Source organism: Alligator mississippiensis, chromosome 10, assembly GCF_030867095.1.
Source record: "Alligator mississippiensis isolate rAllMis1 chromosome 10, rAllMis1, whole genome shotgun sequence".
Classification (NCBI taxonomy): Eukaryota; Metazoa; Chordata; order Crocodylia; family Alligatoridae; genus Alligator; species Alligator mississippiensis.
Genome location: NC_081833.1, coordinates 27693781 through 27706445, shown reverse-complemented (window position 1 = coordinate 27706445; position 12665 = coordinate 27693781). Strand labels below are relative to the sequence as shown.

Below are 12665 nucleotides of genomic sequence, written 5' to 3'. Positions count from 1 at the left end.
CGGCGGCATGGGGGAGCTGCGCGGCTGCGGGTGCTGAGCGGAGCCGCCCGGGATGGCCCAGAGCGGCGGTGCCGACGGGCCGGGCTCGCCCGGGGCCCGCGAGAGCCTGGCGGCCGAGGCCGCGGACGAGCTGAGCTCGCTGGGCTCCGACTCCGAGGTCAACGGCGGCGGCGGCGGGGAGCGGCGCATCGACAAGTTCGGCTTCATCGTGGGCAGCCGCGGCGCCGAGGGCCGGTGCGTGCCGGGCGGGGCGGGGCGGGGCCGGGCGGGTGGCGGGCCTCGGGAGCGGAGTGCGCCCCGCGCCGTCGGTGCCGGGCCGGGGAGCGGGGCGGGGCGGGGCGGGGCGGGGCGAGCGGCCCCTCGGCCCGGGACTGGCCGCGCCCCGCTGCCAAGTGGCTGGAGCCGGCAGCCGCGGCCCGGCGAGGGGAAGTCGGTCAGCGAGTGAAAGTGCGCTGGCGAAAGCAGAGATCCTCCGAGCTGCGGCGCGGGGCTTCTCGGGGGACGCTGCCAGCTGCCCCCAGTCTGGACAGCGTCTGTCAGTGCCGGGCCGGGACAGCCCTGGTGCTCGTGGCCCGGCGGTGTAGTTACTGCTTTGTTCCGAGCACCTGGAAAGAAACCGGGGAGCTGGCGGGGAAGAGCCAGGAGCCGGAGGCCGGGGGAGGGGCTGGAAGTGCTGGAAGCATTTCTCTTGGCTGTGGCCCATGTGGAAGCCTAGAGCCAGCTGGTTGGCTATAAAGCCAGCACTAATTGATGGGAAATGTGCTGTAGAGATGAGGGGTGGGGTTCCTGTGGGGGGACTAGGATGCTTGAAATAATGCAAAAGGGGGTTTCTGTTGCCAGTTTCCATGATCACGGGCTTGTGATTGTGGTTTGTGTTGGAGACGCTGCCTAGTCAACATGTCCTCTCTGGGATGCTACAGCACTGCAGGCCTCTTGGACCAAGCCTGTCCCTAGTGCCAGTAGTTTCTGAGTGGCAGCTGTGCGACGCTGCAGCCGCTCCAAGCAAAGCAAGGGTCAGGTCCCAGGTCCGTTACAGGAGTCTTCCTGGGCAGGTGCTGACAGTAGAACCCCTGTGCCGCATCCTAGCGCCAGCGTTCCCGGGGGAGTGGGGTAGGAAAGAGAACGGAGATGTTGCCTGGACTGAGTTCCTGCTTGCCCTACCAATGCCACTACTTGTGTGTTAGGAAAACAGTGGTCAGGGTAGATGCCAGCTGCTCTATCCTTCCTAGGGCTGAGATTCCTGCTTGAATGGTTGGATGCTCTTCACTGTCAGTCCCTCCCCCTTCCCCTTATTGGCAGTAATTTCCTAGCAGCTACTCTATCCCTTTCCCTTTTTAACCCCGTGGAAGGTAGCATGTTCTTGGTATGGGTTGCTGCTCTTGGGTCTGCAGAACTTGCTGCTTTGCATGCCTTAAAAGGACAGCATGGATCCCTCCATCTCATTGATGGTGCACTTTTGATATCCAGCTGTCTCTGGAGGGAGTTAGCATCTAATTTCTGTCATACCTGAAATAGCTTTACAAAAAGGGGGTGGGGGGACCAAACCCTTTGCCCTTCCATAACATGTTTCGCCTGTTTGATAACCATTTCACAAACATAACTTAAGCTTCCCCACCCACATGGTGCAGGTGGAATCATATGCATTGTTTAGACAGCATTTGGAAACCTGTGATATTTCATGGTTTAACCTCAGAAGCTAGGCCCAAACACCAGTATGAGCATCTCGGCTTTTCTTTGTAAAATGAAGTATCTGACCTCTACTATTGCAGCAGAAAAGCCTGAAAAAATGAAGCCTGACTCTTGAAAAAGGCCTTCAGACATACTGTTTTTAAAATCTCTGGATTTCTTAAACTGATGTTTGAGATCGGTGACAAGTACAACAGGGACTGGAGAAGTAGTGTGTGGAAGTGAGTTGCCTGAGGTCACAGACTAAATTGAGTGAATCTGGAAGTAGAACCCAGGTCTCCAAGCACTTTGTCTCATGCATCAGTGTAATGTCATAGCCACTCCTGACAAGGCTGCAGCACTAGGAGTGAGATCTGTCAGTGTGGAGGCTTGTAGTGTAGTTCTGTGATGCATGTGAACCTCCAGGAATCCATAGCTCAGTTGCTTGTATCCCGCCATCAGATAGATTGCCGTCTGTAATGGACTTTCATAAAAAGCATCCAGGAAACACTCCGAGTGGCTGGCTGAGGATAGGTGGCATCGCGGTAAAATACAGTGGCTGCGTGGAGTTGGGAGTAGAAATAGTAGGCCATGGCAACCGCATCTTAATTGGATTTCTAACTGGAGCGATGCTGACATTGCCCAGGGACCTAAATCCTTCCTCTTTGTGCTTAGGTTTAAACATCTCAGGAGCTCACAGCATTGTGATTTCTGAGCCTCTCCTCCTCCTCTCTCCCCTCCTCCCCCCAAAGCATTAGTGGATTAAACTGCACAATACCCTGGCCAGGTAGTGTTCTTGTTTCTAGCTATGTAAACTGACCCTGTTTTTGATTCTGAGTAATTCACAGGACCAGAAATAGACCCCAGGTCATGTGACCCCCTAGACCTGTGTTTTAATCCATGATTGATTCTGTTGAGCAAAGCTGGGGTGCAGCTCTCTAATGGAGGCCTTTCTGTAGGGAGTTCTTGCCTAATACTGAAGTGCCCTGATCAAGTGCCCATTGGCAGTGAATAGAATCCCTGTGCAGTGTCCATGAAAATTGAATGTGCTGGAAATGCTGAGGAAAGCTATTAGGGGGTCTGGAGTTAGCTCTCACTTGGCTTATTGGTGCTGCTGCTTCAGTTAGAGAAGTTTTTGCTCTGGATTTCTGCCTACTACCTCCTTTTTCCTGGAGCTGAGACTCCTGCATGTGTCTCCAGATGGCAGGAGCCATATAGGAGAAGGTGCTCTTGCCAGCAGAGAGTGAGACTGAAAGAAGCAGGAGGTGTGTGCCAACGAGAGATGCTGGAACAACCTCACAGAGGTCTTAAGAGTAGAGAAATAACCATGGGGGAAAAAGCAGGGAATAGAGGGAGCTTCCGTGAAAGCTGTAAATAATTTCAAGGCCTGCTTGTTTCCCTTCTATCAAATGATGTCAGCTCCTGGTTACCTTGAGGCCTATTTTAGTCTAAGCACTGCATGTTTGGCTACAATATGATTGGGGAAACTGTCCTGTGTGGTTCCCCTGGGTACCTCCTTCCTGCAAGGGGAACCACAGACTGTCAAGAACATCTGTAGCTCCTATAAAAGCTAGTGGTTATTTTGGTGATCCAGCAGGGCTGTAGTAATAGGGGAGTGGACAGCCTGTTTCCAGTCGCAGCAGATGTGGTTGGAAAGACTCTACAGAGCAGCTCCCTGCCTCATCCCCACCCGTCTCGCATCCTGCAACTGATCTGGTGTAGTAGGTAGAAGTGGGGCTACTTCATGCTCCACAATTGAAGGGCAGCCCAAGCTTTGTCCAGCCTAGGGGCTGTCTTGGCAACTTGCCTAGAGGCCCAGGGCTAGACACTTTTTTTTTTTTTGCACAGAGCAGGTGGGAGCCTCTTGTAGCAGAGCCACAGATTCCATGCTCCAGTGTGAGCTGAGAGCTGTGATCCCTGCAAGGCCTTGCCTATCCCAGAGACGGCGGGATCTGCAGTGCCCGGTGTGCAGTGGAACTCCGGAATGTGCACCGGCTGCCCCAGTTACGTTGCCAAACCAGATCTTTAGCTACTTGTTTGCTGCCAGCGTTGTTTTTGCAGCAACACCCAGAGAGAGTGAGTGAGCCATGCAGGATCTGAGCTGTGACCTCACCGGGCAGGGAGTGGAAGTTATAGCAGTCTCCTCCAGTCGAGGCACATCTGTCTATGCAGTTACCTGTGATTGGCACTCTAACTTGTGGCCTTGAAATGAGCCTTACCCATCCATTTGTTTGTTCCACAGCATGGTTTCTGCTGATATGGGGCTGATACCAGGCCAGCACGACAGCTGGGCCTAGCCCAGATTCAGCTGAGTGAGCCAGGATGTCTCTTAAGGTTGTTTACACCTTGGTGCAAGCGTATTTTTAGAACCTTGAATGCGAGCGCAAAGTTCTCTAAAAGGTCAGGTGGCATGGGTCAGTAGTTGGGCAGGAACTAAGAGTTGAGTTTGGATGGGAATCGCAGACTCCCTGGGACTTGTTATGGCCTGTTCTATTGATTCCTCTGTGCCTCAGTTTCCCCATGGCTAAAATAGCTGTTTTCATGCCTTTGATCTTATGCCTCTAGGGCATACAGGAGCTCAGCCTTTTTGTAAGCAGTGATGACAGTCTTGACTCGCAATACTTTTGTGACAGGGTATGGCTATAGTAGGTTTAGAGTTTAATTTTTTTCCCCTTAAATCCTACCCCGGCCTGCCTAGGGGGTACTCTGTTTAACAGTCTTAGTCCACGTGCTTGGTGCTGTAGTAGACACAGATGGAGCTTCTAGAGTACTAGAAGCTGCTGGGATGAACATCTTCCAGTGTGGGCATCCATCTGAATGAAACAGCAGTTCCCTTGGGTGTTTCTGCAGTGACCTCCCTGGCTGACATGGGGGCATCTCTGTAGAATGATTCATTTGTTTGTTGCGCTTGCTGGAGCTGAGGTGAACTGGGAATGCTGTGCCAGATCAAGCACCATGAAGCTTTGTTGCTTCCCTGAGAAGTTCAGTTCTGATCTATAGTCTGTACTTTAATCCCTGTTCCCTCCTGTAACCCTGCAATAGGCATGCGTTACTTGGGGAGGAGGTGATTTGTTGCTGCCACTTCTGGGCTGTAGAGTTCATGCTCCAAGTGACTCGTTCAGCAGTTTTCCTGCTGAGAACAGCCATAGAGCTCTAGAAACTCCAGGGCCAGTCATTCGCAGCTGATGGCATTCCTGCCCACGTTTCCTTTTTCCACACCAGGAGGCTTTTCTCTGTTGTTGTGTGCCACTTCTTCCAGCAAGTGCCATTTCCTTAGTCTTTGCCGTCCCCCTCTGTCAGAGCCCTAGCATCTCTGATGAAGACCTTGCTCATTCAGAGGGGTAACCTACCACCCTGTCTTGTGTGGATCACAGATGCTGAAGAACTGATCAGGCCAGAACCATGTAATCACTTCCAGGATCTGATCAGAAGAGTTGGGGACACTCACAGGATTTCTGTTTCTGAGGTGGTGGCAGCAGGGTTTTACCTGGGATTTCTTGTTTTCCTACACATCATGTCTACCTCTGCAACCTTTAGGCTGTCTGGGGACACTTCCTCTGGCACTGGTGCTTCATTGGACAGAATCGAAGGCATGAGGTGCTCCCTCTTTCTTATAGGGAGTTTGTGCTCCTGCTGTAGGGTTCCTAGTCCCCAACTACCTTCTGTGGGAGCAGCCAAAAATTGGGTTGTGCTAGGGCAGTGCATGGCAGCACCTTTTATGCAGGAATCATCTCCTGTTCCAGTGCCGTTTTGGAGGGGAAGCAGTTAGGAGAATCCCATCTCTGATGAGCTATAACCCTGTCCTTGGTGTGTAGGGAGTTGGTGGAGACAGCCAGACATGGAGTTCTCTGGCCTTCATTGTAACAACAATAGGTGCGGAGACTTGAGTCAGTGATGACCAGTTCTAAGGCAACCAGCGTTGTGGACAGATTAATTGTGACTGACTGGATGCCAGGTAAGGCAGATTGGATCTCATCTATTGTTGTCCTTGCCTCTGAGGTGTCTATCTCCATGCAGTCCTGAATGGACCAGATGGACTCAAGTGGTGGTTGCAGTTACAGAAAGAGTTACCTCTAGCATGTGTAGGTTGATTCTTTCTCGTGTGTGCGTGCAGTCAGGGCCTGTGCAGGGAGGGATATGCTCGTTCTCTGAAGGAAGAGTATCCAGGTGCCTTTGATAGGGCACATTGCATTTGTAGGAGTCCAGGTTGCTGCCCTATAGTATAACATCCATCTTCACAGCCCTCTGTTGCATCCTTGCAAAAGGTAGCTTTTACAACAAAGGGGAGACAGCTTCCTGGGGCTATGGGTGGTGAGGCACTAGCTAGTCCCAACTTCAGTAGGTATTGGGCCCAGAAGGAGAGTGGACAGTAAGTAGTTCCTGTACTGGAGCCTGCAGGCACTTGTTTGACGTTTCCAGCTCAGGCTGAAGGCCCAGTCTTCTGAAGTACACAGCACAGTCCACTGCTAGGGAGTCTGCTGTAGCATTGAAGGGTCCCCTGATGTGGATAGGCTTCTGGGTGAGCAAGCCCTGGGTAATACCTGAATGGACCAGATGGACTCAAGTGGTGGTTGCAGTTACAGAAAGAGTTACCTCTAGCATGTGTAGGTTGATTCTTTCTCGTGTGTGCGTGCAGTTATCTAGGATGACAGTTACCCAGAGACTTCTTCTGCTGGAGAGTGATGGACTAGGACAGTGGCTTTTAACATTTTTTCATTTGCCAGGCCCCTTTGGAAATTTTGAATGGAGGTGCAGACTCCTTTAAATTGTAAGTGCGAGTATTCTTTTGCTTGATTATACTTTTGCTTGATTTATAATAATCTTTCATGGACCCCTTAGATATAGTCTGTGGACCCCCAGGGGTCCACAGACCAAAGGTTGTAAACCACTGGACTAGGACACTGTTAGACAGCAATCCAGAGGGAGGCTCTATCTCAGCTCCCAATCCAAAAGACTTTTGAGAAGCATTGGGTCATCAGCTGACCAGGACTCCCAGCCCCATACGGAGTAAATTGGAGTGGCTGAGCTCCCCTCCTTGTGCCCCAACACAGCCTGAATGGCCTTTTGTTGCACTGCTTTGGAACAGGTTCGACCATCTTCTGATGCGGAGGAAGCATGGTGATCGGGAGCTGTTGAACAAGGCTGCTTTGTTACATCTCAAGGCACTGGGTGGGTTTGAGAGGGCTTTAAGTAGTCTGCTGGCTTCAGGTCAGTCTTGTGGCTATTGAGTTAGCACAGCTTCAGCCAGCAGCAGTTAAAAGCCGAGGTTAGCTGAACGGGGTTTAAGTAGGTGTATTCTGAGAGCTGGCTTTAGCTGCTGGCATGAAGGTTTCTTTCCATAAGTTTTGTGTTGCGTTTGGGGTGGGGCTCCCCAGGCTTCAGACTGTAAAAGCTGGAAGTGTGAGGCTGAACGGAAGCTGCCAGAGCAGATGAATTCAGAGTGAAGGGTGCATCAGCAGGCCTGACTGAGCTTCTTGTTATGCCTGGTCCCCTGTGTATCCAGGTTTTGGAGGCCTGACAAGCACATGACCTTGAGCATTAGATGGGCTGTTCTTATCTGGTCCCCCTGCAGCTGTGTAAGAATCTAGCTAGACACCCGGAGCAGCTGTCACCTTCTAGTGGCCATTGCTATCATAAACATGTGATAAAAGCCCCTTTGGTAAAAGCCCCCCCCTTTTTTTTTTATTCTTTTAATGCCCCCTCACCCATCCATCTCCATGCCTTGGGCAGTCGTCTCTGTTGCCTCACCCCAGTTATGCAACTGCCTGCTGTTCTACTTCTCTTGTAACATTTTCTTGAGTAGTTTGATGTCTATGAAAGGTCTTGGCTGAATATGGTCTTCTAAAGAATGGGTACTGCACAGAGCAGCTTTTCCCTTGCACACCCCTGTCACTAATGTGCTGTGACTTTTGGGGCAAGGAACAGAGGCAGATGGAGTTGTCTCTAAATGCTACTGATTTATACAAGTAGAGAAATGCTGACCAAGCTCAGGCCCTTCTGTGCTAGACCCCACGTGTCTGGAAAATGAGGCCATCAGAGGTAGGGAGAAGAGGCACCACGGTCCCATTATGCATTTGGGGAAGCAGGATGGAGAAACGCAACTTATCTGAGACAACATGCCAAATTAAGCCTAGGACCTAGCCCAGTGCAGTAGACCACATCATTCCCAGTCTCCTCAAGAGCCAAAAAACCAGCAGTGGGGTATCTGGTGACTCCATCCACTCAACTGGACTGAGATCCCACAAAACTCATTTGATGCATGCTTTAGCCATCAGTTGCCAATGGCATCCAGTCCATCCTGGCTTGGCCCCAGCAGGCTCAAATCCAGACTGTCTAGTGACCAGCTCAGCTGAGTTCTCTCTCCTCCACAAGGCTAGGCACTTGCCACCAAGCCAGCAAGCACTTTGCAGGCCTATTACAGGGTAAAGCTGCATACGTGGCTGAACTTGCAGTAAAGTAGCCATCAACATATCTAACAGAAGACAGGATAACCAGCTTCCTCTATCTGGTGGAGAGGTGGTCCTTGGGGAATGGAGGACTTGGCAGTATCCTCTGCAGTGGGGGTGGCTTGCTTAAGTGGATTTTCTTTTGGAATACATTTGCTGCATAAACTGTCCTAAAAATAATGCTTTTGGCATAAAGCGACTTCCCCTGCTGTTGTGCACAAATCTTTCGTGAGACTTCAGAGGGGAAATGTTAGGGCTGGGAATTCCAAGGAAGGATCTGGGGGTCCATGAATGTTTCCTGTCCCTCCTTCATTCCACATAGAACATCTCTGGGCATTTCTCTCTGGTGCCTCCTGTGACCCATGATTGCCGGCTGTAGCAACAAGAAAACCAGGTCTTGTAGCAGGTCTGGAACACGGGTTGTAAAGCCAGGAAATGGTCCTGTAGCGAATGTCCTGACCTAAAGATGTGGGTTCAAAGGCTGTTCTGCCTCCGATAATGTGCAGCTTTAATTCCTTAGTCTGTAAAATTGGGATAACTTTTTTTTTTTTGCCTTCTGGGGGGAAATGCATTAGTTTTTGAGGCCCTTTGGGATGCATGGCCTCAAGTGTAACACCCACTCCAAGGGACTGATATTTATTATCACTTCCTGATCCAGTGTAGTCAAAGTGAGAGAGGGCAGGGTAGGCTGAGAGCAATTCTGACACTTTCACTTCCAGTTCAAGATCAAAGCCAGTCAGTTTGCTGTTGTGGTGAGTGATTCTCTGAGGGGTTAAAGAGAAGCCTGTCTTGTTTTTTGTGCCTTGAGGACTGAACTTTCTGATTCTGCCCAGGTGTCAAACCACTTTCCCTCTGGAGCCCCATGTAATCAAGGGTTAAATCTGACTAGATCTAAACTAAAGTATTGCTGGAAAATTTTCTTTCCTCCTTAGGGGCCACTTGATGGCTTGGTGGGGGAAGGGCTGGAAAAGAGAGCCAAGCACTGGGGCCTTGCTGGTTTAAGGTTTCCAGCATTAGGTTTGTAGCTGACGGTGCTGTTCAGTAACAAAGCGCTAGCCTGTAAAAAATGGTTCAGCACTGCAGTGCTTGTAGAAAGCCCATGTATGGTCATTCTCCAGCTGTGGGGGGAGGGCAGGGGGAAGCTGGGCTAGGGTGGGCTGTGGCTTTCTGATGCACTAAGTCTCCTCTGTGGTTTTTTAATTTTGTCAGAATACCTTCTCGTGGGCTATTTGAACCCAGTTTCCAAGCCAACAGGGCCCCTGCTGAGGCCTCTCTCTCATTGGGGACTCTGTGCACAGGCGGCATTAGGAACCTATCTGGAAGCCCCACCCTCCTTCCATTGACGGGCCACTTCCAGGCCCTGGATCTAACCCTGTTTCTTGCCACTCTGTACAGTGGATAGGTGGCAGTTCTCCAACTGTCCAGACTTGGTGCCTGCTCCCTGTTCTGGGGGAATAGCTGTCTTGTTACTTCCCATCTGGGTTGGGAGGAAGAGGAATGTGTCTTTGCTTCAGACCAAATAAAAGCTGTAAAGCACAGTTCCAGTAGAGAGAGTAAAACAGCTACCAGGTTCAGGGACAGGATGTGCTTGAGAGATCTTCTTGGTTAGGGCTGCTTTCTTCCTTGTCCTCAGCCAGGTACCTGAGCCTTGCTGTTAATCTATAGCAGATGTGTCAAGGTAAGTGGTACAGGGTGGATAAGGCCCATGAATCCCTCCCCCTCTATACATGATCCCAGGACCACGCTGCACACAAGGCTCACAAGCGCTACTTGCAGCCTGGGCCCTATAGCTGCTGGTTTGGGTACTGTAAGTACAGCATGGCTGCCACTCTGGCCAGGCTGTGGCACCTGTTTCTTCCACTTTGGGCCCTGCGCCCAGACCAACTGGAGCAAACTCCAAATCAGGTAAGCTAGGGGAAAAAGGAGAGGGGTCCATGGGCCCTGTCTGGCCCACAGACTGGCCCTGCACCATGGGTACATGCCATGCCCCATGTAGATCTGGTCAGACTCGCAGGAAGCTCTGAGGGCTGGATGGCAGGACTCCATGGGCAAAATATTTGATAACCCTGCTCTATAGGACTCTCAGCTGCAATCATAGGTATTGGCTTACAGTGCCAGACCAGGACCCCTGGCTTTGAAGCCTTAAACTTTGGTCTGACTAAACTGCAGAAACTTGGGAAGGGAGTTGAGGGGGACCAGACCAGTGCCTGCTCACTGACTTGGAGGCCATCCTGATGCTCTTAGATCTGTGCTGTAATTACGAGGCTCAGGGTAGTATAGTGATGGTTAGGGAGCAAAGCCGGGTGGCATCATGGGCTGCAGAGGTCTTGGTGTAAACAGCAGGTCCCCATGGCCAGTACAATGCTGGTGCTCCCAATGCAGGGCCTGACAAGTGCAACATCCTGGTGTTTCTGATTTCAGAGCTCTGAGGAGTCAGTGCTGCTCCATGCAGAGCTGAGGGAGGGCTCTTGGCTGCCTCTGGCTTAGAGGTGACCACATGTTCCTGGGTTGTGAGCAGCTTTGCTCACTTTGGGCTGACTTGTTCTTTCTCATACTCTTGGGTTGGGACCAAAAAGTGACTTGCATGGGAGCTGCCTGTTAAAGCTGTGGCACCTAGGGGTGGGAGCTCTGTTGTGGTAGTGGCTGTAGTTTCTGCCTTGAGAGAGTTGGTGTCTATTACTTGCTGCCCCCACCTGTGCTTTGAGCTGTTCTTAAGTAGCCCCTTACAGGCATCATGGCGGAGACCTGCACAGAGTGGCAGGGAGCTGCCTGGCTTTGGTTGGGAAGAGGATTCTGTGCATGATGGGTAGTGGGATGTCTGGGAAGCTGAGGCCTGCACAGGCAAAGCTGGTGTCACTGCTAGGAAGGAGGGCTGGTAAGAGGTGAATGGGTAGGGAGGAATGGAGTCACAAAGGGTCTTGAAGGGGTTTTGAGGGCTGTTCTACAGAGATGCCCAAACACCCTTGCAGTGGGGGTAAACCTGCCTGTTCTTGGCCTGACTGGGTCGATGTTAAACTTTAGATACTTCCTCGCAGGTTGGGGTCCTTTTCTACTGACTCTTCTCTTGCCTCCTTTTCCCCTAGACTGGAGGAGGTGCCGCTGGAGGTATTGAGGCAGAGGGAGTCCAAGTGGCTGGACATGCTCAATAACTGGGACAAGTGGATGGCCAAGAAGCACAAGAAGGTGAGTGCCTGCAAGCCTCCTGCCTCCAGCTGTCTCTGTGCTGCTTGCCTAATGCTGAGGCATGTTACTTTTGGCACCTTGTGTCTGGCTGGCCTCCAGAGCGCTGGTATGAATACCCTGGGATGGGGCATCCTCTCCAGGACACTTCAGCCTTGCTCAGAGGAGTGAGCAGAGCACTGCTCAGAGGTGACTCACTGGGGAGCACAGGAGGAGACTTTTTCACAGGGCCTGTTGCATCCAGGGCAAGGGCACTGTTGTTGGGTAGTTCCACATAGGGCTGTTGACTGCCTTGGTGGCTGTAGTGAGTCAGCTTGGGTGCTATATACTCTTCTCTCTTCCTGATCTGTGTTTCTGATCTGAAGTGGATGGAATCTCTTTGCCTCCATCACCTCTCATTTTCTCCAAAGGCAGATATCCTATATTTAGGTAGTCGAGAGCTCTGGGCAACTGTTTCATGCCACAGTCATAGCGTGAAACTGGGATTAAAAATAATCCCTCCCCAGTCTTGTCTCCTGATGACTAAACTGAGCATCAAAGTCCTCATTTCCCAGGTGATGCCGCTTGCTTGACTTGTCTCAATAGCATTAGTCCAGTTCACACATCTGTTTTTAGTTCCTGAACCTGTGCTGCAGCATCTGGGTTGCCAACAGAGAAAGATGCTTGAGCGCAATGTGTCATTGGTTCTTAAAGATGAATCCTGGAAACTTTTAAGGACTGGTCTAGATTGCATTGGCAGTAGGGCTTGGAAGATAGGGCTGAGCCACACCCTGCCTACCTGTATCTATTGACATGCTCCAGAAGGCTGCTCAGGGGGCCACCCAGCCTTGGCATCAGTGCCTGCTGCTAAGTGTTTGAGAGTGGATGCTGGAAAGGAACCTGGGGTAGCCTCGTGTTTAACTTCTGGCTCTGGAGTATGTCAGTGGACTCAAGTTGATTTGCTCAGCCTTCTGGTGTGGGGCACCCTGCTCCTGCGATGACACAGATGCTCCCCAATGTTTTGATCATGTTATGTAAAATGCTTCTGTTTTTTTACATATTTTTAAATCCACATTTTGGATGTGATGCTGGGCCCCCTGGGGGAGGGAGGGAGCAGGGAGTGGTGTGGAGATTAAAAGATCAGCACCATGCATGCCTTTATTGCTCTGGTTCCCAGTACTCCTGAATGGTGGAGCCTTGTTGTTCTGGGTGCTGAATGGCACTGTCTGTTCTGAAGTTTGTGAACAAATTATGACAAGATGCAAGGAGCTTAAGTTACATGCAGGCTCTGTATTGGTGATTCTTAGGTGCTGGGCACCCTGGGGTGCCATGAGATTTTTGAAGAGTGCCAGGAGGTGTGAGGAGATAAGCATTCGCTCAATTCAGAGTTGAGCA

At 51.2% G+C, this 12665-nt stretch overlaps 1 protein-coding gene across 1 annotated transcript in view; it reads left to right on the top strand.

The window, feature by feature from the left end:
• Window positions 1-12665, top strand: part of TBC1D10A (TBC1 domain family member 10A) — a 37088-nt gene continuing 24423 nt past the window's right edge. Inside the window, exons 1-2 of the mRNA XM_059713596.1 lie at window positions 1-234; window positions 11195-11294. Coding sequence (XP_059569579.1) covers window positions 53-234; window positions 11195-11294 — 282 coding nt within the window. The 5' untranslated portion in view covers window positions 1-52. The remainder of the gene's footprint in view (window positions 235-11194; window positions 11295-12665) is intronic.